The following is a 27631-nucleotide window of genomic DNA, read 5'->3' on the forward strand; positions in this document are numbered from 1 at the left end:
CATCCACACTTTCCCTTCTGGTGGGGCATGGGCATACCCCACTAAATCTTGGAGTCACCCTCCCTATTGACTCCATTCTTCTGTCTGTCGTCCCCCCTCCCCCAGCCTTCAGTCTCCCTCCCACTCGACCTGCACGCAAGCGAAAGCCCCACACATCCAAACTTAATTACAGCCAAATTAGATTTGCCCACAATTTTCGGCCTCACAATTCTAGCACAACCACCACGTGATAACCTCTCAATTTTTTTTTTTTTTTAATTAGTTATTTTTAATTTTTATTTATTTATTTACTATTTTCTTTTTTTATTTATTTATTTTTTTTATTATTTTTTTTAAAATTTTTTTAACATTTTTTTTTTTTTTTTTTTTAGGTCCTAGCCACTGAAATCACAGGAAACTAGGTGGCAGGACCTGCCAGAGTACTTATATAAAATATTGGTGTACCTGGTCTGCCTCCACGGGGCGAAGTGTGGGAAACGTCTGGCCTTAGCAGAGGCCTGGTGGCTGAATGGCCAGAAGAACAACGGTACACAACACTACTCATGTACAATATCCATGCACTTTTAAATCTCTGGCCTTTACAGCGTACTGTATCACACGAGAATGTAAACTACGTGGAGATGGGGGAAACTCCTGGTGCCGTTTGACCCCAAACACACTTTACACTTTACTGTACTTATCTGGGACAAGTCGTTAGCTGTAATAATGATAAATGGATGGAAGTCAAGAGAAGAATAAATTTTGGATGGATAGCATTCAGGAAATATAGTCACATACTGAGGAGCAATATCCAAATTTGTCTGAAATGTAAAATAATGAACCAATGTATACTCCCCACCATTACTTATGGAAGTGAAACTTGGGCACTCACCAAAAGAATGGAAGAAAAGCTGAGAGGAATGAGAACTTATGGAAGTGAAACTTGGGCACTCACCAAAAGAATGGAAGAAAAGCTGAGAGGAATGAGAACGAGATTAGCCTGTGCGGACGTAGCTTTTTGCCGCTCCTGGAACAGAGAAGTTTTTTCTGATTTATTTTCTGTTTTATTAGCTTAAATTGGCATATTAACTTATTTTCTAGAGTAGCATTATATTCCTATTTATGATAGTTAGTTTTAAGTAACTTAGATAGACATTTTGTAGGTATTACTTAGTATCGGAAAGAGTATCAAATCCACGTGTTTACCGTTCGTAATTTGCCGCCATTGTTACGCGATACAAAATATCTCGAACTAGATAGCATAAGCTTAATATAGTATAGCATAGTACATAATATTGTCAATTAATCAGATAATAAATCTTGTTGAACTTCATTGTCAATTAAATTGTACTTTTAACTATACATATAACGACTTAGGTTACATAACATAAATAATTAGTAAAAAATAAATAATTAATACTCAACTTGATACGGAAGTTATATAAAGGTATTTCGTAGATAACACTCGATACTGAAACATAAATATAGCGTTATAACTGTGTTGGGATACAAGTTTAGGGTTTTAGTTTTGTACTGAAATCGAAATTTTATTGAGATTAAATCGAAATCATGACTCAGACCAGAGCAGCAAAGCAAAAGGGCAAGCTAATGGGAGTGCTGTGGCTCAGGGGAGAACTGAGGGGGGCAGTTGCCCTCTGAATCACAGCCTATTAAAATGCACTACTTGCTTGATGTTTGCGGACAGTCGGGTACGGGACATAATACTGCCATGGGGGATGTCTTTGTGTGTGTGTGTGTCGCGATGCAGGGAGTGTAAGGAAATCAGGCAACAACTCAGCGTTGTTATGGGCCTATATGAGAGCTTGAAGGACAGGGTGGATGCCCTCGAAGGATTAAAAGTGAGGGGCCGATCAAGCTCTCAGCTGCCCACACCAATGCCAGAGCTTGCACTTGGTCATCACGCAACACAGCGGCAGCCCCCAAGGCAGAATGCGCCGGTCCCAAAGGAACTACTAGTTGTTGGTGACTCTATTGTCGAGGAAACGGAAAACATGCTTTGTAAAAAGGATAGGTGGAACAAGACCAGGGTATGTCTGCCAGGGGCAACGATTGATGTGTTGTAGAGCGGATATCATCTTTTAAGGGCACAAAAGGTGATATAGTTGTACACGTTGGCACTAATGATATTAAGAGTAGGAGACCGGCGGAATTACTTAACAAGTACAGGTCACTGTTGAAAAAAAACCGTGAATTAGGGTTGAATTTGAAAGTGTCTGCAATTCTGCCCAGACACGATAGGAGGGAGTATATGATGAGAGCCCTGTTGGTCAATTCGGCCCTGGAAAGATTGTGCAAGGCTCAAGGGGTAGAATTTTTTCAGCCTGCTCTGTACTTGTAAACAGGAGAGATTGTTTCTACAGGGATGGGATACACTTAAATAGAAACAATCAAGAATGTTTGCTGATGCTATTGAGGCAGTGTTAGGTGGGTTGGAAAACTGCTAGATTGGGGGGATACAAGGTTAATAGATTAACAATAGCCACTGGCAAAGGTAAAAGTGATTCTTGCACTGCTTCTATTGGAATGAGCTGCAGCCTGGAAAATAAGATGCAGGATATTTCAGAGACTGCTGGGGATCATTGGGGTATAAGTAAACACATGGGTTGTGTTAGGGTAGCTAAAAAAAAGGACAGATGCATGTATACTTGCGTGTACACCAATGCTAGGAGTTTAGTAAATAAATTTGATGAATTGGAGGTATTGCTCAAAACATCAAAGGCAGATATTGTGAGGATTTCAGAGACGTGGTGTCACACAGATATAAGGAAGGCAGAACTGGAATTTGGGGAGTACAATGTCTAGAGAAAGCATAGACAGGATAGGAAGGGAGGAGGGGTTATGCTATTAGTTAAGAAATACGTAAAATCCAAGGAAGTGAAGCCAGTTGACATTGCTGGACAGTGCAGTGTCGAGTCAGTTTGGTGTGACATAAGCATTGGAGATCAAAATTGAGAGTGGAGTGTGCTATAGGCCTAATGACTCTGATGAGTACAATAAGAAACTGCACAGGGAGGTGGAGTGGGCCAGTAAATCAGAGTCTTATAATGGGGGATCTTAATTTCCCAGATATTGACTGGAATTTGGGGGCTGGTCACTCACACACTAGCAAGGCTTTTGTGGATTTATTGGATGATTGTTTTCTACATCAGCATGTTCGGGAGGGAACTAGAGGGAGTAATACTCTTGATTTGATTATCAGTAGTGATTCTTCATGCATTAAGAATCTGCAAATAAATGAACCACTAGGTGGCAGTGATCACAGTGTGCTGAAGTGGGATTTACTCAAAGAGGTAACTACCATTGGGGGTAAAGGGAAGGGTTTTTGCTTTCGTAAAGGCGACTACAATGGACTGAGACAGTATTTAAATTCTATACAGTGGGACCAACTGATGATGTTACCAACAGCAAATTCAAAATGGGAAGCATTCAAAGAACATTTGATTGAATACAAATTAACACGTGACACAGAAGCCTATGATAGGTACAAGTTGATCTGTAACCAAGTTACAAAGGAGGTTAGGCAGGTGAAGGCAGATTACGAGAAATCTTTGGCAAGGGATACAAAGAAAAACAGCAAAGAGTTCTTTTCTTATGTAAACTCTAGAAGGAAGGGGATGAATCAGATTGGTCCACTTGATATCGATGGGTCAACTGTTGATGATCCTGCTCAGGTAGTTAACAAACTAAATGAATATTTTGCATCGACATTCACACATGAGGAGTTATTCAGCGAAGGGAATGCCAGAGGTGAATTCAACTCTGGCAGTAAGCTAGAGAATCTTGTAATAACTGAGAGTAAAGTGGAGGAGAAATTGTTGAAGATAAACACAAGAAAGGCACCTGGGGTGGATGGGATCTATCCAGTAAGTAAGGAAGTAAGTAAACCCTTAGCCATAATTATGAGAACTTCCTTGCACCTAGGGGAAGTACCCATGGACGGTAGATGTGCAAATGTTACCCCAATTCACAAAGGAGGATCAAAGGCTGACACAAGTAATTATAGACCTGTTAGTTTAACTTCTGGTAACGGAAAATTAATCGAGGCACTGGTTAAAGAAGCACTGCAGGATCATCTAGACAAGACTTCAGTTATAGCTTGGACACAGCATGGTTTTGTTAAGGGGAAGTCTTGCCTGACCAATTTGATTGAATACTATGAAGCAGTCACAAAAGAACTGGATGCAGGGAATAACTTTGATATTATATACTTGGATCCTAGAAAGGCTTTTGATACTGTTGCACATGGAAGACTGCTGCACAAATTGGAGCAGTGTGGCATTGGAGGCAAATTTCTGCTTTGGATAAAGGGGTGGTTGAGGGGGAGAAGACAGAGAGTGGTAATTAGCATTAGCATTAGTAGAGGCATTTGATGCAAGAAAGCAAGCTTATGCAGCATCAGCCAAAAAAAAAAAAAAAAAAAAAAAGTAACAAATAAATAAAAATAACCACTTCCACTTCACCCCTCTGTTCGTTCGAAATACCTGTCCAGCTGAGCCTTAAACTTATTTAGGCTATCAACTTCCACGACAAGGGATGGAAGTCTGTTCCACCCACCAACCACCCGCTGGCTAAAGGCAAATTTCCGCACATCTATCCTACATCTGTCTTTCCTCAATTTGAATTTATGCCCTCTCAGGTGATTTTTCTGAGCTAGAGGAAGAATCCCATCAGCATTGAGCATGCTCAAACCATTCAAGGCTTTGTACACCTCTATCAGATCACCCCGCTGGTGCCTAGTTTCCAGACACTGTAATTTGCAAAACTTAAGCCTTTCTTCGTAAGAAAACCCCTTTGTCCCATTCACCAATCTAGTTGCCCTTCTCTGTACTCGTTCCAGCAGCTCTACATCCTTCCTGAAATGAGGCTCCAGGCCTGTATACAGTACTCTAGGTGTGGCCTGACCATTGCCTTATACAAGGGAATAATCACCTCCTTATCCCTGCTAGAAAAATTCCTATATATCATTGACAATACACCATGAGCTACTCTTGCAGCTCGTCTGCACTGCTCAGAGAACTTCATATCTGCCTGAAACACCACCCCCAGGTCCCTTTCATTCTCTACCACTGTCAGTGTAGTACCACAGAGTTGATACGTTGCTCTGGGGTTGCTGTTTCCCATATGTAGTACTTTACATTTGTCAATGTTAAACTTCATTTGCCACCTCGAATCCCATCTGCTCAACCTTTCCAAATCCTGTTGCAGCAGCATAGTGTCAGTAGTGTCCTTGACAACCCTGCCAACCTTCGTATCGTCTGCAAACTTGGACATTAAGCCTGATATACCATCATCAATATCATTTATAAATACAGAAAACAATAAAGGCCCCAATACTGAACCCTGAGGGACTCCACTAATAACATTAGTCCACGATGAGCAGTGTCCATTGATTACCACTCTCTGTCTTCTCCCCCTCAACCACCCCTTTATCCATAGCAGCAACTTGCCTCCAATGCCACACTGCTCCAATTTGTGCAGCAGTCTTCCATGTGCAACAGTATCAAAAGCCTTTCTAAGATCCAAGTATATAATATCAAAGTTATTCCCTGCATCCAGTTCTTTTGTGACTGCATCATAGTATCCAATCAAATTGGTCAGGCAAGACTTCCCCTTAACAAAACCATGCTGTGTCCTAGCTATAACTGAAGTCTTGTCTAGATGATCCTGCAGTGCTTCTTTCACCAGTGCCTCCATTAATTTTCCGGGAACAGAAGTTAAACTCACAGGTCTATAATTACTTGTGTCAGCCTTTGATCCCCCTTTGTGAATTGGGGTCACATTTGCACATCTCCAGTCAATGGGTACCTCCCCTGAGTCCAAGGAAGCTCTCATAATTATGGCTAAGGGTTTGCTTACCTCCTTTGCTTACCTCCTTTAATATAACTGGATAGATCCCATCCACCCCAGGTGCTTTTCTTGTGTTTATCTTCAACAATTTCTCCTCCACTTTACTCTCAGTTATTACAAGATTCTCTAGCTTACTGCCAGAGTTGAATTCACCTCTGGCATTCCCTTCGCTGAATAACTCCTCATGTGTGAATGTCGATGCAAAATATTCATTTAGTTTGTTAGCTACCCGAGCAGGGTCATCAACAGTTGACCCATCGATCTCAAGTGGACCAATCTGATTCATCCCCTTCCTTCTAGAGTTTACATAAGTAAAGAACTCTTTGCTGTTTTTCTTCGCATCCCTTGCCAAGGATCTCTCGTAATCTGCCTTCGCCTGCCTAACCTCCTTTGTAACTTGGTTACAGATCAACTTGTATCTATCATAGGCGTCCGTGTCACGTGTTAATTTGTATGTATCCCATGCATTTTTCTTCTCTGCCATATGCCTCATTAGTTCATCTGACAACCATTTAGGCCTAAACCTTGAACAATATTTCTTAGTTGGTATGTAAAGCCTAGTAGCTTCCACGATAAGTTCTTTGAATGCTTCCCATTTTGAATTTGCTGTTGGCAATATCATCAGTTGATCCCACTGTATAGAATTTAAATACTGTCTCAGTCCATTGTAGTCGCCTTTACGAAAGCAATACCCCTTCCCTTTACCCCTAATGGTAGTTACCTCTTTGAGTAACTCCCACTTCAGCACACTGTGATCACTGCCACCAAGTGGTTCATTTATCTGCAGATTCTTAATGCATGAAGAATCACTACTGATAATCAAATCAAGAGTATTACTCCCTCTAGTTGCCTCCCGAACATGCTGATGTAGAAAACAATCATCCAATAAATCCACAAAAGCCTTGCTACTGTGTGAGTGACCAGCCCCCAAATTCCAGTCAATATCTGGGAAATTAAAATCCCCCATTATAAGACTCTCTGATTTACTGGCCCACTCTATTTCTCCGAACAGTTTCTTATTATACTCATCAGAGTCATTAGGCCTATAGCACACTCCTACTCTCAATTTTGATCTCCCAATGCTTATGTCACACCAAACTGACTCGACACTGCACTGTCCAGCGATGTCGACTGGCTTCACTTCCTTGGATTTTATGTGTTTTTTAACTAATAGCATAACTCCTCCTCCCTTCCTATCCTGTCTATCCTTTCTGTAGACATTGTACTCCCCAAATTCCAGTTCTGCATTTCTTATATCTGTGTGACACCACGTCTCTGAAATCCCCACAATATCTGCCTTTGATGTTTTGAGCAATACCTCAAATTCATCAAATTTATTTACTAAACTCCTAGCATTGGTGTACACACAAGTATACATGCACCTGTTCTTTTTCTTAGCTACCCTAACACAACCCATGTGTTTACTTGTACCCCAATGATTCCCAGCAGTCTCTGAAATATCCTGCATCTTGTTTTCCAGGCTGCGGCTCATTCCAATAGAAGCAGTGCAAGAATCACTTTCACCTCTGCCAGTGGCTACTGTTAATCTATTAGTCCTTGTATCCCCCCAATCTAGCAGTTTTCCGACCCACCTAACATTGCCTCGATAGCATCAGCAAACATTCTTGCACCCTTTCTATTTAAGTGTATCCCATCCCTGTAGAAGCAGTCTCTCCTGTTAACAAGTACAGACCAGGCTGAAAAAAATTCTACCCCTTGAGCCCTGCACAATCTTTCCAGGGCCGAATTGATTGACAGGGCTCTCATCATATACTCCCTCCTATCGTGTCTGGGCAGAATTGCAGACACTTTCAATTTCAACCCTAATTCACGGCTTTTTTTCATCAGTGACCTGTACTTGTCAAGTAATTCCGCCGGTCTCCTACTCTTAATGTCTCCTACTCTACTGTAATCAATGGACACTGCTCATCGTGGACTAATGTTATTAGTGGATTCCCTCAGGGTTCCATATTGGGTCCATTATTGTTTTCTGTATTTATAAATGATATTGATGATGGTATATCAAGCTTAATGTCCAAGTTTGCAGAGGATACAAAAGTTGGCAGGGTTGTCAAGGACACTACTGACACTATGCTACTGCAACAGGATCTGGAAAGGTTGAGCAGATGGGCTGAGAGGTGGCAAATGAAGTTTAACATTGACAAATGTAAAGTACTACATATGGGAAACAGCAACCCCAGAGCAACGTATCAACTCTGTGGTACTGCACTGATAGTGGTAGAGAATGAAAGGGACCTGGGGGTGGTTGTGCAGGCAGATATGAAGTTCTCTGAGCAGTGCAGACGGGCTGCAAGAATAGCTCATGGTGTATTGTCAATGATATATAGGAATTGTTCTAGCAGGGATAAGGAGGTGATTATTCCCTTGTATAAGGCAATGGTCAGGCCACACCTAGAGTACTGTATACAGGTCTGGAGGACTCATTTCAAGGGATGTAGAGCTGCTGGAACGAGTACAGAGAAGGGCAACAAGATTAGTGAATGGAACAAAGGGGTGCTCTTATGAAGAAAGGCTTAAGTTTTGCAAATTACAGTGTCTGGAGACTAGGCACCAGCGAGGTGATCTGATAGAGGTGTATAAAGCCTTGAATGGTTTGAGCATGCTCAATGCTGATGGGATTCTTCCTCTTGCTCAGAATAATCACCTGAGAGGGCATAAATTCAAATTGAGGAAAGACAGATGTAGGAAAGACGTGAGGAAATTTGCCTTTAGCCATCGGGTGGTTGGTTGGTGGAACAGACTTCCATCCCTTGTCGTGGAAGTTGATAGCCTAAATAAGTTTAAGGCTCAGCTGGACAGGTTTTTCGAACGAATAGAGGGGTGAAGTGGAAGTGGTTACTTTTTATTTATTTATTTATTTTATTTTATTTTTTTTGGCTTATGCTACATAAGGTTGCTTTCTTGCATCAAATGCCTCTACTAATGCTAATGCTAACTACATAGTGAAGAATGGAATGAATTATATCGGGAATCAGACTGTTACATAAGAAGAGAAACACATTGGTTAGGCAGCAAACTCAAGTAAAGGACATTCTTATCAAAACTAAAGAACTAAAATGGTCTTGGGCAGAACACATAGCTAGAAGACATGATCACAGATGGTCTAAGAAAATAATAGAATGGTACCCAAGAGGAGCTAAGAGAAAACATGGAAGACAACAACGGAGATGGACAGATGAAATTCATGAGTTTTTGGGTAGTAAATGGATGGCCATTGCACAAAACAGAAGGAACTGGAAAGTTGCTGGAGAGGTCTTCATCCTGCAGTGGATTGAAAATGGATGATGCCTCTCTTGTCACTTCCCTCAAATTACTGTATATGTCATTAATTCCAGGAGCCTTATTTTCCTTTAGGTCTGAAAGTTTTCTTATAAACAAACTTTTGTAATTTTAATGTTGCTAATATCATACTACTGAACTTCATTATCATCGTTTCTCTTCCTTGTCTTTCTTCTATAAAGTTCAATGCAAAGTAATGATTCAATGACTGATCATCAGAACTGACTCAGTTTTCGCACCCCTTAAGCAAGGGTTAAATGTGATTCTTTCTTTCTTTCTTTGCATATTCATAGATATTTTTTTCTTAATTAAGTCATTTTTTTCATTTGCATACAATATTTTTTAAATACATATTAAATAATTTGTAAATGCTGTTATGAAATAATTTGTTAAATGAACATGTATGGTCTATACAACGTTTAATGAGACAATTTCAATATTCTAGTTATCATATATAAAACAATAAGTAATGTGGGCACTTGTGACTCCAGTTGAAAAACATGCAAATAGTATGCATTACAAAGATAGGCAGTTCTAGCAGCCATGACACTCATTACTTTTAAGTCTGCTGATGTATGAAGGAAAAATGCATGTGTGCTCCCACATGCTAATTTATTTGAAAAGCCTTATGACAGTTTCTTTATTGAATTCATTCTGACTTTAATCCTACCATAAAGAAATATAGCAGAACTTCAATTATCCGTCACCCTATTTACCGTCAGGCTGTGTTAACCGTCACTTAACCTCACTACATCGTAATGCACTGTGATATCGGTGCCATGTGTCACTCAGTATTTGCTTACAACTCACTGTATAAGGTTGTATTTTAACCTCTTGTTTCATGTTTTAATAATATTTATTTAGTAAACCCATTGAAATGACAGAGAAATGTAAGAGAGTAGAATTGAGATTATCACAAAAAATTGAAATAATCAATCGTCTAAGAAACGGTGAAAGTGCTACATGTATGGCATTATAGGAAGAACAACTGTAAATGATATAAAGCATGATGCAGACATTTTGAAAACTACATGTCAAAAATGGAAATCACTGAGAGTAATGTTAAAAGTTGTAAAACAATGAAGTTTGCTAAAAATGAACAATTGGATACTGCAATGTTTGAATGGTTTGTACAAAATCGTAGCCAAGAAATTCCATTGTCAGGATCTATAATAATCTAAAAAGCTATTGAAATCAATAAAAAACTAAGAGGAGATCGCTCATTCAAGGCTAGCATCAGATGGTTGGAGAAATTTAAGTTTCGCCATCTTATTCGACAGTCGTCAGTCAAGGGTGAGAAGCTTAGTGCAGATAGTGCAACAATTTCCGCTTATCATGAAAAACTGCGAAAGGAAATAGCTGATAAGCCTTAATTGGAAGGCACTACCTCAAAGGATGTCAGATGAACTAATGAGACATGTGGCAGAGAAGAAAAATACATGAGATACATAAAAATTAATGGATGACACGGAAGCCAACAATAGATATAAGCTGGTCTGTAACCAAGTCACAAAGGAGGTTAGGCAATCAAAAGCAGATTATGAGAAATCTTTGGCATGGCATACAAAGAAAAACAGCAAAGAGCTCTTTACCCATGTAAACTCTAGCAGAAAGGGGATGAATCAGATTGGTCCACTGGATATCAATGGTTCAAAAACTGTTGATGATCCTGCTCAGGTAGCTAACAAACTAAATGAGTATTTTGCATCCACATTCACACATGAGGAGTTATTCACGGAGGGGAATGCCAGAGATGAACTAAACTCTGGCAGTGAGCTAGATCATTTTGTAATAACTGAGAGGATAGTGGAGGAGAAATTGTTGAAGATAAATATAAGAAAGGCACCTGGGGTAGATGGGATCTATCCAGTTATATTAAAGGAGGCAGCAAAGGAAGTAAGCAAACCCTTAGCTATAATTATGAGAGCTTCCTTGGAATCAGGGGAGATACCCATGGACTGGAGATGTGCAAATGTGATCCCAAATCACAAAGGAGAATCAAAGGGCGACACACGTAATTATAGACCTGTTAGTTTAACTTCTGTTCCAGGCAAATTAATGGAGGCATTGGTTAAAGAGGCACTGCAGGATCATCTAGACAAAACTTCAGTTATAGCTTCAGTTATAAGGTTTGTTAAGGGGAAGTCTTGTCTGACCAATTTCATTGGATACTATGATGTGGTCACAAAGCAACTGGATGCAGAGAATAATTTTAATATCATATATTCGAAAGATCTTAGAAAGGCTTTTGATACTGTTGCACATGGAAGACTGCTGCACAAATTGCAGCAGTGTGACATTGGAGGCAAATTGCTGCTATAGATAAAGGGATGGTTGAGTGGGAGTAGACAGAGAGTGGTAATCAATGGACACTGGTCTTCGTACACTAATGTTATTAGTGGAGTCCCTCAGAGTTCAGTGTTGGGTCCATTTGTTGTTTTCTCCATTTATAAATAATATTGTTGATAGTATATCAGGCTTAATGTCCACGTTTGCAGATACTATATGCTGAATATCATGTATGCTGATATACAGCATACATGATATTCAGCATATACAGTATGTATGTACAGTATATGCTGAAGTATATACTACCTTTGAAGCAAAACGGAATCATACAGTGAATAGTGTTAGGTGGGTAGGAAAACTGCTAGCTTGGGGGGATCAAGGACTAATAGATTAACAGTAGCCACTGGCAGAGGTGAAAGTGATTCTTGCACTGCTTCTATTAGAATGAGCAGAAGCCTGGAAAATAAGATGCAGGATATTTCAGAGACTGCTGGGAGTCATTGCGGCACAAGTAAACACATGGGTTGTATTAGGGTAGTTAAGAATAAGAACAGGTGCAAGTATACTTGCATGTACACCAATGCTAGGAGTTTGGTAAATAAATTTGAAGAATTTGAGGTACTGCTCAAAGCATCAAAGGCGGATATTGCTGGGATATCAGATACGTGGTGTCACACAGATATAAGGAATGCAGAATAGGAATTTGGGGAATACAACGTCTACAGAAAGGATAGACAGGACAACAAGGGAGGAGGGGTTATGCTATTAGTTAAGAAACACATAAAATCCAGGAGGTGAAGCCAGTCGACATCGCTGGACAGTGCAGTTCGAATCAGTTTGGTGTGACATGAGCATTGGGAGATCAAAATTGAGAGTAGGCGTGTGCTATAGGCCTAATGACTCTGATAAGTATAATAAGAAACTGTACAGGAAAATAGAGTGGGCCAGTAAATTAGAGAGTCTTATAATGGGGGATTTTAATTTCCAAGATATTGACCGGAATTTGTGGGTTGGTCACTCACACACTAGCAAGACTTTTGTGGATTTATTGGATGATTGTTTTCTACATCAGCATGTTCGGGAGGCAACTAGAGGGAGTAATACTCTTGATTTGATCATCAGGTGATTCTTCATGCATTAAGAACCTGCAGATAAAGCAACAGCTAGGTGGCAGTGATCACAGTGTGTTGAAGTGGGATTTACTCAAGGAGGTAACTACCATCAGAGGTAAAGGGAAGGGTTATTACTTTCGTAAAGGCGACTAAGATGGTCTGAGACAGTATTTAAATTCTATATGGTGGGACCAACTGATTATATTACAAACAGCAAATCCAAAATGGGAAGCATTCGAAGAATTTATCTTGGAAACTACTAGGCTTTACATACCAACTAAGAAATATTGTTCAAGGATTAGGCCTAAATGGATGTCAGATGAACTAATGAGACACATTAGCATTAGCAGAAACATATGATGCAAGAAAGCAAGCTTATTCAGCATCAGCCAAAAAAAAAAAAAAAACCACAACTCCCATTTCACCCCTCCGTTCGTTCGAAATACCTGTCCAGCCAAGCCTTAAATTTGTTTAGGCTATTGCAGCGAAGAAAAATGCATGGGATACATATAAATTAACATGAGACACAGAAGCCTATGATAGGTATAAGCTGGTCTGTAACATTGCAGAGAAGAAAAATGCATGGGATACATATAAATTAACACGAGACACAGAAGCCTATGATAGATATAAGCTGGTCTGTAACCAATTCACAAAGGAGGTTAGGCAGGCAAAGGCAGATTATGAGAAATCATTGGCAAAGGATGCAAAGAAAAACAGCTAAGAGTTCTTTTCTTATGTAAACTCTAGAAGGAACGGGATGAATCAGATTGGTAGACTTGATATCGATGGTTCAACTTTTGATGCTCCTGCTCAGGTAGCTAACAAACCAAATGAATATTTTGCATCGACTTTTATACGTGAGGAGTTATTTAGCGAGGGGAATGCCAGATGTGTATTCAATTCTGGCATTAAGCTAAATAATCTTATTATAACTGAGAGTAAAGTGGAGGAGAAATTGTTCAAGATAAACACAGGAAAGGCACCTGGGGTGGATGGGATCTATCCAGTTATATTAAAGGAGGCAGCAAAATAAGTAAGCAAACACTTAGCCATAATTATGAGAGCTTCCTTGGACTCAGGGGAGGTATCCATAGACTGGAGATGTGCAAATGTAACTCCAATTCACAAAGGAGGATCAAAGTCTGACACAAGTAATTATAGACCTGTGAGTTTAACTTCTGTTCCAGATAAATTAATGGAGGCACTGGTTAAAGAAGCACTGCAGGATCATCTACACAAGACTTCAGTTATAGCTCGGACATAGCATGGTTTTGTTAAGGGAAAGACTTGCCTGACCAATTTAATTGGATACTATGATGTGCTCACAAAGCAACTGGATGCAGGGAATAATTTTGATATCATATATTTGGATTTTAGAAAGGCTGTTGATACTGTTGCACATTGAAGACTGCTGCACAAATTGAACAAGTATGGCATTGGAGGCAAATTGCTGCTATGGATAAAGGGATGGTTGAGTGGGAGTAGACAGAGAGTGGTAATCAATGGACACTGCTCATCGTGGACTTATGTTATTAGTGGAGTCCCTCAGGGTTCAGCGTTGGGTCCATTATTGATTTTTGTATTTATAAATAATATTGATGATGGTATATCAAGCTTACTGTCCAATTTTGCAGACTATACAAAGGTTGGCAGGTTTGTTGAGGACACTACTGATGCTATGCTAATGCAACAGGATCTGGAAAGGTTGAGCAGATGGGCTGAGAGGTGACAAATGAAGTTTAACATTGACAAATGTAAAGTACTACATATGGAAAACAGCAACCGCAGAGTAACGTATCAACTCTGTGGTACTAAAGTGACAGTGGTAGAAAATGAAAAGGACCTGGAGGTAATTGTGCAGGTAGATATGAAGTTCTCTGAGCGGTGCAGATGGGCTGCAAGAGTAGCTCATGGTGTCTTATCAATGATATACAGGAATTTTTCTAGCAGGGATAAGGAGGTGATTATTCCCTTGTATAAGGCAATGGTTAGGCCACACCTTGAGTACTGTATACAGGTCTGGAGGCCTCATTTGAAGAAGGATGTAGAGCTGCTGGAAAGAATCCAGAGAAGGGCAACAAGATTAGTGAATGGAATAAAGGGTTGTTTTTATGAAAAAATGCTTAAGTTTTGCAAATTACAGTGTCTGGAGACACCTCTATCAGATCACCGACAAGGTGATCTGATAGAGGTGTATAAAGCCTTGAATGGTTTGAGCAAGAATCCCATCGGCATGGGATTCTTCCATCTTCCAATGGGATTCTTCTTCTGTCTCAAAATAATCCCCTGGGAGGGCATAAATTCAAATTGAGGAAAGACAGATGTAGGATAGATGTGCAGAAATTTTCCTTTAGCCAGCAGGTAGTTGGTTGGTGGAACAGACTTCCATCCCTTGTTATAGAAGTTGATACCATAAATAAATTTAAGGCTCAGCTTAACAGAGGGGTGAAATGGGAGTGTTTTTTTTTTTTTTTTGGAAGATGATGCATAAGTTTTCTTTCTTGCATCATATGCCTCAACTAATGCTAACTAATGTTAATGCAAACTAAGACACCATGAGTTACTCTTGCAGCCCGTCTGCACTGCTCAGAGAATTTCATATCTGCCTGCACAATTACCCTCAGCTCCTTTTCATTCTCTACCATTGTCACTTTAGTACCACAGAGTTGATATGTTACTCTGGGGTTGCTGTTTCCCATATGTAGTACTTTATATTTGTGAATTTTAAACTTCATTTGCCACCTCTCAGCCCATCTACTCAACCTTCCCAGTTCCTGTTGCAGCAGCAGCATACTGTTAGTAGTGTCCTTAACAACCCTGCCAACCTTTGTTTTGTCTGCCAACTTGGACATTAAGCTTGATATACCATCAACCATCATCAATATAATTTATAAATACAGAAAACAACAATGAACCCAACACTGAACTCTGAGGGACTACACTAATAACATTAGTCCATAAGGAGCAGTGTCCATTGATTACCACTCTCTGTCTTCTCCCCCTCAACCATCCCATTATTCACAGCAGCAATTTGTCTCCAATGCCACACTGCTTCACTTTGTGCAGCAGTCTTCCATGTGCAACAGTATCAAAAGCCTTTCTAAGATCCAAGTATATAATATAAAAGTTATTCCCTGTATCCAGTTCTTTTGTGACTGCATCATAGTATCCAAAGAAATTGGTCAGGCAAGTCTTTCCCTTAACAAAACCATGCTGTGTCCGAGCTATAACTGAAGTCTTGTCTATATGATTCTGCAGTGCTTCTTTAACCAGTGCCTCCATGAATTTTCCTGGAACAAAAGTTAAACTCACAGGTCTATAATTACTTGTGTCAGCCTTTGATCCTACTTTGTGAATTGCGGTCACATTTGTACATTTCCAGTCTATGGGTACCTTCCCTGAGTCCAAAGAAGCTCTCATAATTATGCCTAAGGGTTTGCTTACTTCCTTTGCTGCCTCCTTTAATATAACTGGATAGATCCCATCCACCCCGGGTGCCTTTTTTTTGTTTATCCTCAACAATTTCTCCTCCATTTTCCTCTCAGTTATTACAAAATCATTTAGGCTCACTGCCAGAGTTTACTTCTCCTCTGGCATTCTCCTTCCTGAATAGCTCCTCATGTGTGAATGTAGATGCAAAATACTTGTTTAGTTTTTTAGCCACCTGAGCAGGATTATCAACAGTTGAACCGTCAATATCCAGTGGACTAATTTGATTCATCCCTTTCCTTCTAGAGTTTACATAGGTAAAGAACTCTTTTCTGTTTTTCTTTGCATCCTTTGCCAATGATTTCTCATAATCTGCCTTTGTCTGCCTAATCTCCTTTGTGATTTGGTTACAGACCAGCTTATATCTATCATAGGCTTCCATGTCACCCATTAATTTATTTGTATCACCTGCATTTTTCTTCTTTCCCATATGTCTCATTAGTTCATCTGAAATCCATTTAGACCTAAACCTTGAATATTTCTTAGTTGGTATGTAACGCCTAGACTTCCAAGATAAATTCTTTGAATGTTTACCATTTTGAATTTGCTGTTCGTAACATCATCAGTTGATCCCACCATATAGAATTTAAATACCATCATAGTCGCCTTTACAAAAGCAAAATCCCTTCCCCTTACCCCTGATGGTAGTTACCTCTTTGAGTAAATCCCATTTCAGCACACTGCCATCACTGCCACCTAGTGGTTCCTTTATCTGCAGATTCTTAAAGCATCAAGATTCACTACTAATAATCATATCAAGAGTATTACTCCCTCTAGTTGCTTCCCAAACATGCTGATGTAGAAAACAATCATCCAATAAATCCACAAAAGCCTTGCTTGTGTGTGAGTGACCAACCCACAAATTCCAGTCAATATCTGGGAAATTAAAATCCCCCATTATAAGACTCTCTGATTTACTGGCCCATTCTATTTCCCTGTACAGTTTCTTATTATACTCATCAGAGTCATTAGGCCTATAGCACACTCCTACTCTCAATTTGGATCTCCCAATGCTTATTTCATACCAAACAGACTCAACACTGAATTGTCTACCAATATCAATTGGATGCACTTCTTTAGATTTTATGTGTTTCTTAACTAACAGCATAACCCCTCCTCCCTTCCTATCCTTTCTGTACACATTGTACTCCCCAAATTCCAGTTCTGCATTCCTTATATCTGTGTGACACCACGTCTCTGATATCCCAAGAATATCCGCCTTTCATGCTTTGAGCAATACCTCAAATTCATCAAATTTTTTTACGAAACTCCTAGCATTGGTGTACATGCAAGTATACATGCACCTGTTCCTATTCTTAGCTACTCTAACACGACCCATGTGTTTACTTGTACCGCAATGACTCCCAGCAGTGTCTGAAATACCTGGCATCTCGTTTTCCAGGCTGCTGCTCATTCCAATAAAAGCAGTGCAAGAATCACTTTCACCTCTGCCAGTGGCTACTATTAATCTATTAGTCCTTGTATCCCCCCAAGCTAGCAGTTTTCCGACCCACCTAACACTGCCTCGATAGCATCAGCAAATATTCTTGTACCCTTTCTATTTAAGTGTATCCCATCCCTGTAGAAGCAGTCTCTTCTGTTAACAAGTACAGACCAGGCTGAAAAAAATTCTACCCCTTGAGCCTTGCAAAATCTTTCCAGGGCCGAATTGATCGACAAGGCTCTCATCATATCCTCCCTCCTATCATGTCTGGGCAGAATTGCAGACACTTTTAAATTCAACCCTAATTCACGGCTTTCTTTCAACAGTGACCTGTACTTGTTAAGTAATTCCGCCAGTCTCCTACTCTTAATATCATTAGTGCCAACGTGTGCATTAATATCACCTTTTGTGCCCTTAAAGAATGATATCCGCTCTACAACGTCATCAACCTTTGCCCCTGGAAGACATACCCTAGTCCTGTTCCACCTATCCTTTTTACATACCATGTTCCCCGAATGTATGAAGTAACAGTTTTGGACATGGAAAACACACAGTAAGAATATGAATATACTCATCTCCTTGACATAGTGTGGCTTCAAAATTGCCTACTACATATACACTACTTAGTCTCCTTCCAGGTGCTAACTAGCAAAATACAGACAGTGAGAATTATACACTGGCTGATCCAGGTACTTCCTAGAGAGTTTCAGTAGGTTCTGTCTGGTGGAGTATCTAGTCTCCAAAATTTAAAAACTGTTGCTGAAATCTTATGCAAGTCTGGAAACTAATTACCTAGAAAGATTTTTTTTGGGAGTTGAAAATACCTGCCCCTTTTTAGAAGACTAAAAACAGAAAACTTTTAATGGAAGTGCAGCCTTAGTTGGCATGCTCAGGAGCTATGCTCCAGCACTGACCATATGGCTTTCCTTCTAAATTAATGGTAACTAACTAATGCATGTGGGTAAATTATGCATATTATTGTGATATGCAATAAATTATGTTTGTCTTGTTTATTTATTTTTTATTATTTTTATATATTTTTTTGTGATTTTGTAATAGCCAGCATTGTATTTGCTAATGCAAAGCTGAACATTCCACGACCTGGTTGAAGATGACTATGTCAATTTGTGCAAATCTACTATCATAATGTAGTCACATTATTAAACAAATTCAAAACAATCTAATACAATTGCATAAACAAATTCTCTTTAAAAAAAAAAAAAAAAAAAGAAACAATTATATATTTAACCTAATCCTCTTTTAACAACAATCAATTATGATACACAACATTGCTATGTACTACCCAATAATCAGTAACAAAGATGACATGCTAAACTTGACCTGAGTCATTAATGTTACTCGGAAAAAACAACAAAGTATTGTCGTTACGATATTAAAAATTAAACATTTAATAAAAATAAAATACGTAAATATACCTGTAGAAATATATAGTATACAAAGGCCAGATATATTATTTTTTCATTGTGAATACATAATTTTACTGGCATTTAGCCACTATACTTAACATCAGCTAAACATGAGCAGAGAAACCTAATCGTTAATTTTGGTGAGCCTGCAAAAAAAAAAAAAAAATGTGCACAAACTTGACTAAAAATGGGAAGAAAACTTATCAGAAAACCAGAAGACACACCCAATTATCAGAAACCTCCGACTAAATCGGAAGAGTTGGCAGGTATGGTGATGCCATTTGCCTGCTGATGGGGTGGGTTTAACAGTATGTGCAGTTTCATTTCCAATTATATTTGGGAGTTCTGGAAAAAAAAGGTGTCTTGTAATTATTTTAAAGTTTTGTTATATCAATAACAGTAAAGTAACAAAACCATTATCTCAGAAATAATTCAACTTTGCATATCAAACTCCATAAAATTATACCTGCTGTTGCTGAAGAATAGTATAGCACTGATCTAGGCACTGTAAAGTGGAATGGGATGTAGCTTTGAGCAAAAGCATGTCCTGTAAGGTACAATACAGCAATAACCTTTATACAAAGCTATGAATTTTAAAAATATATAATTTTTTAGAAGCTATAATTATTTACATTATAAATATTTCATTTATTAATGCAATGTAGGGTACGTTATATAATGCAAAAATGTTGATATTATTTCCAATTATCTTTCAAAATTGGTATTGGGAAATCAAATGTTTAAAACACATTTACCAATATAACATAACTTAACTTATTTTTGAATTAGATGATATTCCAACAAATAAGGAAATGAATGACAAACACATCTTCTATCATAGTTGTTCATTGGCATGCATGAACCAAAGAAATAAGTAATGAATAAAAGTACTCTTCTCAGAAATAGTTTATTTTGGAAAAACTTAACTGAAACTTAAGTTACATTGTCATAATGAAACTTAAGTTTCAGTATGATTGTGTGGACTATCATCAGTGACTAAGTCTTGTCACAGTGAAAAAGTCTTGATTAATGAGTATTAGTGAACTTGATTAATGAGTATTGTACAGATTTCTGCAACTGTTGATAGTGATTAATGATTATTATATAGATTGCTGCAACTGTTGATAGTTTGACTGTTGGCCTGAAAGCAAATTTCTGTACATCTGCCTGCATCCACCCTTTTACGATTTAAACTGATGTCCCCTTATCATGTATGTCATCCAAAAAAGGGTAATGATCATCAGCATTTAGTTTACTCACCCTATTTAAAGCCTTAAATGCTTCAGTCGGATATCCCATGAAGTACTCAAGATGCAGCCTGACCACTGCCTCTTTGTCCAAGAAGCCTCTCAGCACTGAACAGAGAAGATGTAAAACTGTACAATCATTCCTAGGTCTTTATCATGATTTTGGTACCTCCAAATAGTATGTAATTCTGGAATTACTACTACCACCCACCTGATACTTATCAGTGTTAAATCTCGACTGCTCTTTTCAGCTCACTGCCTAGTTTTTCCAGGTTTTGTGAAATAGCATACACTTGTTACTTTCATTAGCCATCCAGCCACCTTTACTTTTGTATCATCAGTGCAACTTATACATTGTCTTAATGTGCCCTATATCAATGCTGTTAATAAATATTAATAGTAGTAATGTGTCCAACTCTGATGGACATTAATAACCACTCTCTGTCTTTTGCAATTCAATCATCCCTTTTAAGAGCAAGAGGCATTAAGAGCAAGTTATTACCTAGAGTAATAACTTGCTCTTAATGCCGCATTCTCCAATTTATACTTCTCCTCTACATTTGTATAGTTCATTCACACGAGCACCAACATTATCAAAAGTTTTACTGAAAGCATAATGTTAGTTACCATACATCTGGTTAATATACAGTATATTCCATAGCCAAACATTATGACTAGCGAATTGTTATGCAAATCAAGGTAACTGTAGGTGAACTATGGCACGTGCGCAGGTTGGGACATGGTATAAAAAACATCTGATACTGAGCTCTGTTAATCAGTGTCACTCTTGTTCTTCAAATGGGAAAGGCAGTGGACTTAAGAGAGTTTGACAAAGGCCAAATTGTAATGGCCAGGTGACTGGGTCAGAGCATATCTGAAATGGCGTGGCTAGACCGTGAACCACTGATGTGGTTCACTACCAAAAGTGGTCCGAGGAGGGGGAACCCATGAACCACCTGCAAGGTATTGGATGACCACGACTCCCTGATGCTCGAGGTGAGAGAAGGTTTTCCCGGATGGTACGTGGCAACAGAAGGGCAACTGTGGTGCAACTCGCCAGTAATTGAAATGCTGGTGACGGGAGTAATGTGTCACAACACACAGTACATTGCACCCTGCTGAAAATGAGGCTGCGCAGCCACAGGCCACTCTGAGGCGACAGCAACTACAATGGGCATGCGAGCATCGAAACTGGACCTTGAGTGATCGGAAGAAGGTCGTCTGGTCTGATGAATCACGTTTCCTGTTGCACCATGTGGATGGCCGGGTACGTGTGCATTGTTTACCCGAGGAAGTTATGGTGCCTAGATGCATCGTGGGAAGAAAACAAGTTTGTGGCGGCGGTGTCATGCTTTGGGTGATGTTCTCCTGGGATACCCTGGGTCCAGTCATCGATGTGCTGGGCAATCTGATGTCAACCACCTACCTAAACATCAGGTGCGTCGGTGTGACTGCTGCCTAATCTTGAGCTCCTCAAGTTTTCATTGTTTAATGTATCATTTTTTTTTTTTTTTTTAGTGAGTCTCAGTATTATTTTCGTATAGTGACTTCCGAGTTATCCTGCATCCTTGGTGAAGATGAATACCATGAAACTTTAGGTAATTATTGTTTTTTACATGATTTGTTTCTTGCCTGTACTGTATTCATATTTGCCACCTTTGCTTGTCTCAATGCCCGGATGTTAACACCTTGGTTACTAGCCAACTCTTGCCCACTACTGTATCACAAGGTCAAGCAGTTGCATTGTGTTGGGAGTAATTCGCCAGTCACCCCCTGTATTGCAGGACGTTTACAACTCCAACCTATTTACGCTCCTGCTCTACTTATGAGACTGCCTTCGGCAACAAGTTGGAAGAAACTTGGCAATCAAGCGTTTGGTTATTTGTCTGCTATATTTCCAAAACTTGGTTTCCTGGCAACCAAGTTTTGGAAATTGTTAGCTTTTTGCCTTGACAACACTCTCAACAAACCACTTTTACTTTGCCTATTAATTGTAAGCTTTCTTGGAATTTATACTGCGCTTCAAGCTGTTAAGTTGGTGAATTGGCATCAAGACGGTTTCTTTCGCCCTGCCTTCTCACTTTCATGATTACTGCCCACCTAGCAATACCCTTCATCCCCTCTTAAGCTCTTTTCCATAAACATTCTATGATGGAAGACGAACTCCACAAATACGGAAAAATAAATATCATCTTCGTGCTCATTGCCCCTGAAAACCCCTAGGAGAAAGTTGTTCTGGTTTTCTAGCAGTGTTTTTGCAAATAACTGTTTTCCCTCCTACTTGTTTATGGGGGACAGGCAAAATCTTCTTTAGTGCACAGAAATTCACCAAATTGGACTACGAACTTGTAGCAGGTGTCTTCCTGCACCAAAAATCAAGTCCTACTGAAGCAACACCCTACCGACTCGGAAATCCGGACCTACTTTGATTATTCTAAATTATCCCAACATGGAGGGAAAAACCAATAAAACCCAAATCTCGTTGCAGCATACCATCAAGGATGACATTACAGTCATCGAGCATGACGAGGAGCCGGTAGATCCCCACGCCGGAGCCCCCTCCACTAAAAGGAAAACCCGCTCACAAACCGACACAAGAGAATCACAAGAGATTCATGCCTCCCAATGGGATTCTACCGAAGAGAAACAAGAGGAACCACCACTGGATTCAACCTTGCCCAAGGGCACCGTCCCTGAACAGAAACTAATCCTGCAAAATGCCCTTGAAAACTTATTCAAGAAGCAGAGCAGCAGAGTGACTACAGGACTAAGAGCTGAAATAGTTTTCCTGTGGACCAAACTAGAAACAATTTTGGACCAAATGCACCTGGAAAATGAAAAAAATAATTGCCAGGCTTGATGCCTATCTTGAAAGTGGGGCAAACAAAGTGCAACGGCGCGCCCCCACTTTTGCTGAAGCGCTGAGGACACAGCAACCCACCAACCAAACAGCAACTAAGGAACCTACCACTAAACGCAAGGCCCTCTTGCCAACCCTACACTTAGTCATCGTAAGATAGACCTCCAAAGATGAAACCCACACCAGCAAAGAGGTAAAGAGCGTAGTAGTAAACAACCTTACCGAAGACCTAAGAGCGGCAAAAATCAAATCGGTTCGCAAAACCCGAAATGTGGGTGTTATCATTGAAACCCAGACAAAGTCGGATGCAAACCTGATACTAAACAATCAAAGAATCCGCACACTTGGATTAGAGGCCCTACCCCAAAAAGAAAGGGACCTAGTATAATTATATACGACTTGGACAAGGACATAACCCCGACTGAGATCCAAACAGAGCTGTACATGAGAAACCTACAGCAAGACCATCCAGGGAAGGCACCATCAACCATCGTTACTCCGAGATTTCACACTAAAGCTAGAGCAGGAAACGCCACCAACTGGGTGGTAGAGCTCTCACCAGCGGCCTGGAAGACTATATGCCAGCAAAACAGAGTCTTTATCAACTGGGGCAGCCACCGCTTCAGGAAGTACGTACCGGTCCCAAAATACTTCCGGTTTTGTAAATTCGGACATACTACCCACACCTGCGCTCAGACTCAGCCCACCTGCAGCCATTGTACAGAGCAGGGACAAGAGTTTAAAAACTGTCCAAATAAGGACAAGTGGTTAAAATGGATTGCAAACACTCGATAAGGGACCCCAACTGTCCCTCATACATCATATGGTGACTATAACTAAGAAATTCAACACCACAGAGACGAAAATATTCCAGCATAAGGCACAGAGGGCCAGGGCTGTGGCTGACCAGGGCTGTGGCCGACCAAGAGAGCGCTGATATCCTGCTACTTCAGGAACCGTATGCACATTCCAAACAAGTAAGGGGCTACCCACTTGCATATAAATTAATCCAATCTGATGAGGACACTCCCTGGGCGGTCCTGGTCTGAAACCCGGACATCACGGCAACGAAGATCTGTGTGCACACCCTGGGCAGTCTGCACCCATGTCATCACACCAAAGGAGCCTTCTACATCATATCCCTCTACTCTAGATCGGAACAGGATATCACAACTGCCATAAATTACTTGCAACAGCTACTTGACATCCTACCAAACCAGTGGATCATTGTGGGGGCAGACTGTCGGTCGCCTGCATGGCACAGCAAAATGGAGGGCAGAAGAGCAACGTACAATGGCCAGCTACTTGAAGACTTCCTAGCCACCTCGTCATTTGTGATCCTTAACCAGCCACACCATCTGCCCACCTTCTGCAACCTGCTTTGGGAAGCAGACATAGACATTACAATAGCCACAGGCAATATGGCCGCGCACATCGATGGATGGACAGTCGAAAATTCCTGGACAACATCCGATCACTGGGTGATCACGTACCGAATCTCAGGAACGCTAACCAGAACCCCAATCACCAGATATGTTTGCGGATCACCTAGCCACCTAGCCATTTGCTGTCGTCTAGCTATCAAAGCTAGACGAAGCAAATAGAGAAGGAAACTGATCCAGACATCCTGCAAAGAACAGTGACTAACATAATCACAGAGTCCAGCAGTGCAACCATAAAGAAGAAGAGACCCTCCCCAGAAATGGTCCCATGGTGGATCCGGGAGCTGCAGACCCTTAGGAAGGAGGTCGCAAATAGAAGGAAACAATTCCAAAGAGCCCGCAGGCTGAGGTGGAGGCCTTAAGACAACGCTATAGGGAGGCAAGAAATCTATACACAGACAAAATCCAAAAGAGTAAAAGAAAATCCTGGGAGTTGCTTGTCTCCACAGCTGGAAATGCGGATCCCTGGGGGGTTATATAAATAAATAAATAAATTTTCTGTTTATACTCCGGCACGACAGCCAAGTCAGTAGAATTTACAATAAATCATCAATACAAATATTTATTGTATTTAGCACGTAGTCATGGGCTTGAACCCCGGTCTACTCAAGGAACACGTGCTATGCACTCTCGCTCCTGACCACTGGGCTATGTCAGGCCCTATACATAGTAACTACTAACGAACTCCCCAGGGGAGAAGTCCTCACGACAACACTCCACAAGACACTCTAACAACAACGTGGGAGGAATCAGTCAACAACCTCCTAAACGCAATACTGAAGGAACCAGCACAGCCATCCAGTGAACAACAACTCAAGCTGTGCAAAAAAAATGAAGAATACCTCACGGAACAGAGGGAACAACCATTTACAATGGAGGAACTCCAAGAAGCGGCTGCCCAGATTAGGCCCAAACGATGCCCTGGAAGAGATATGCTTGAACCTGAAATCATAAAGAAGGTTGCTGACCTAGAACCCCAACTCTTAAGGTTGCACAATTGCTGCCTGGAGGCTGGCTACTTCCCTATGGAGTGGAGAACAGCAAATGTAAAATTAATTCTCAAAGCCCCAAGCAAAAATCCGGCACTCCTGGAATCATATCGACCCATAATGCTCCTAACAGTTTTAAGTAAGCTATATGAACGGTTCCTTCATAGACGGATACAACACTACTACTCCACTGCCAACCTTGAGGCAAAAAACCAATTCGGATTCAAGTCAGGTCACTCGACTGTCGATGCGATGATAAACCTACCGATATCAGTGAATGATTGCCAACAGAAGTACTTTCTCGCTATTGCAGTGGATATTGCGGGGGCGTTCGACTCACTTTGGTGGCCGAGCGTCCTGGGCAGGCTCAGAATGGCACAGGTCCCAAGCAACCTTTATAATAATATCAAAAGCTACCTCTCACACCGAAAAATAGAAGTGAAAGTACCATACCAACAGATCAGCAGGAACATCCACAGGGGATGCCCCCAGGGTTCCGTGCTCGGACCACTGCTGTGGAATATAGCATTTGATGATTTTCTGAACACCAGCCTTGGGGAGGTGGTAACCCAAGCATTTGCGGATGACTTAATTCTCACTGTGACGGCAGATAATAGGGCACAACTTGAGACTAGAGCAAATCAAGCTCTGTATACTCTATGGAGAACTTTCTACAGATCTCGCCTGCCAAAACGACTTCCATCTTGCTTAAGGGAACATTGGACATAAGGAGGCCACCGCAAAATTAAAATAAATCGCACTACAATCAAATTCGCCCAACAAATGAAATACCTCGAGATCATTTTTGACAGCAAGCTCACATTCCAAATGCATCTCAGGCAACTCAGGACCAAGATTAGGAACTACTCAGGACTGATTGCACGAGTCTCACACAGGGACTGGGGGCTGAGTAAACAAACCATGTTGCTATACTACAAGACTACTTTTCTCCCGGCCATCACATACGGTGCACCAATATGGTACCATAGAACCAGACTAACCACCAACAGAAGAATACTCGACACAACGAACAATATTGCTCAAAACCACCCGAGCCTGCAATACTGTGAGCACGGAAACACTCCAGGTTCTTACTGGATCTCGAAGTGGCCAGATGCAGACTAGCATACTGTGTATCAAAAGGAATCTCTGTGACCTACTCGGGCTTTATGATTGAACCCACAAACAATATAAAAATGGAAAAGGCTCGGCTCTTGGCACACATAAAACAGGAATGGCAAAACAGGTGGACAGACTCAACCAAAGGGGAGGTGACACGACGCTTCATATCTGATGTAGACAGAGTTTTCCCGAAACTACCTGTATGGTTCCACCCAGGCCTATATGCCACCTACTTATTGACGAGTCATGGTCCCCTTCAACGGGAAACTAACATCTCTGGGCCCCCTCCAAGACCCCAACTGTTCATGTGGCGAACCGGAAAGCTGGACCCACCTCATGCACGAATGTACAAACTACAAGGACCTACGTGGAAATCTAATAACAAGATTGACCTACATGCCGCGAAGCCAGGAGCATCATCTCTTGGACACAAGCGAAGAATATAAGAACCTCACCAGATTTGCACAGGAACTCTTTGCCAGAAGAAGAACCTGTTCTGCGATCAGGAACTAAGGGCACAGTATGCCTTGTAGTAGACAATAAACTTCGACAACACCGGACTATGAGAAAATACACCAGCACTGAAACCCAAATTGTCTGACCCAACCAACCTACTTGAATAGGATGCACACCACAGAAACGATGGGCTCACTGGATTGAAAAGGCACTGGACCGCCCTCCCTGATGATGGAAACAGGATCAACGGACCAGACCCATCTGGAATGCAAAAGAGACACTCCACGAGACACTACCCTGGTCGGGTATATAATCCATAAAAGTGACTGACCTCAACCTACCTGGATGGACACATAGCCCATGAATGACATCAGGGCCCTGGTTCCGACTGCTTCGTTGGACCCATATCTTTTTCCCTGCCTTGAACAGCAGATTTGCTGCCAGTGCGCCAATTGGCGACTGAGCTGGGCACTCTTTCCACTCCACTTCCCTGGCAGGGGGGAGGTGCCTGTCCTCTTGTCTCCTCCCTTCCTCGCAACATTTTTTCCTTCTGGTGGGGCATGGGCATGCCCCATGACACCTATTGGGGTCGCCTTCCCTATTG

The 27631-nt window shown here is 40.8% G+C and overlaps 1 protein-coding gene across 1 annotated transcript in view; it reads right to left on the reverse strand.

Annotated features, from left to right (window-relative positions):
* LOC150079064 (oxysterol-binding protein-related protein 11-like) overlaps positions 1 to 27631 on the reverse strand; it is a 218654-nt gene that overhangs the window by 30495 nt on the left and 160528 nt on the right. The window contains exon 9 of the mRNA XM_090382937.1: positions 19378 to 19458. Within this exon, the coding sequence (XP_090239063.1) occupies positions 19378 to 19458 (81 nt within the window). The remainder of the gene's footprint in view (positions 1 to 19377; positions 19459 to 27631) is intronic.

This window comes from Mastigoproctus giganteus, chromosome 10 (genome assembly GCF_048544385.1).
Source record: "Mastigoproctus giganteus isolate SK-2022 chromosome 10, ASM4854438v1, whole genome shotgun sequence".
NCBI lineage: Eukaryota > Metazoa > Arthropoda > Arachnida > Uropygi > Thelyphonidae > Mastigoproctus > Mastigoproctus giganteus.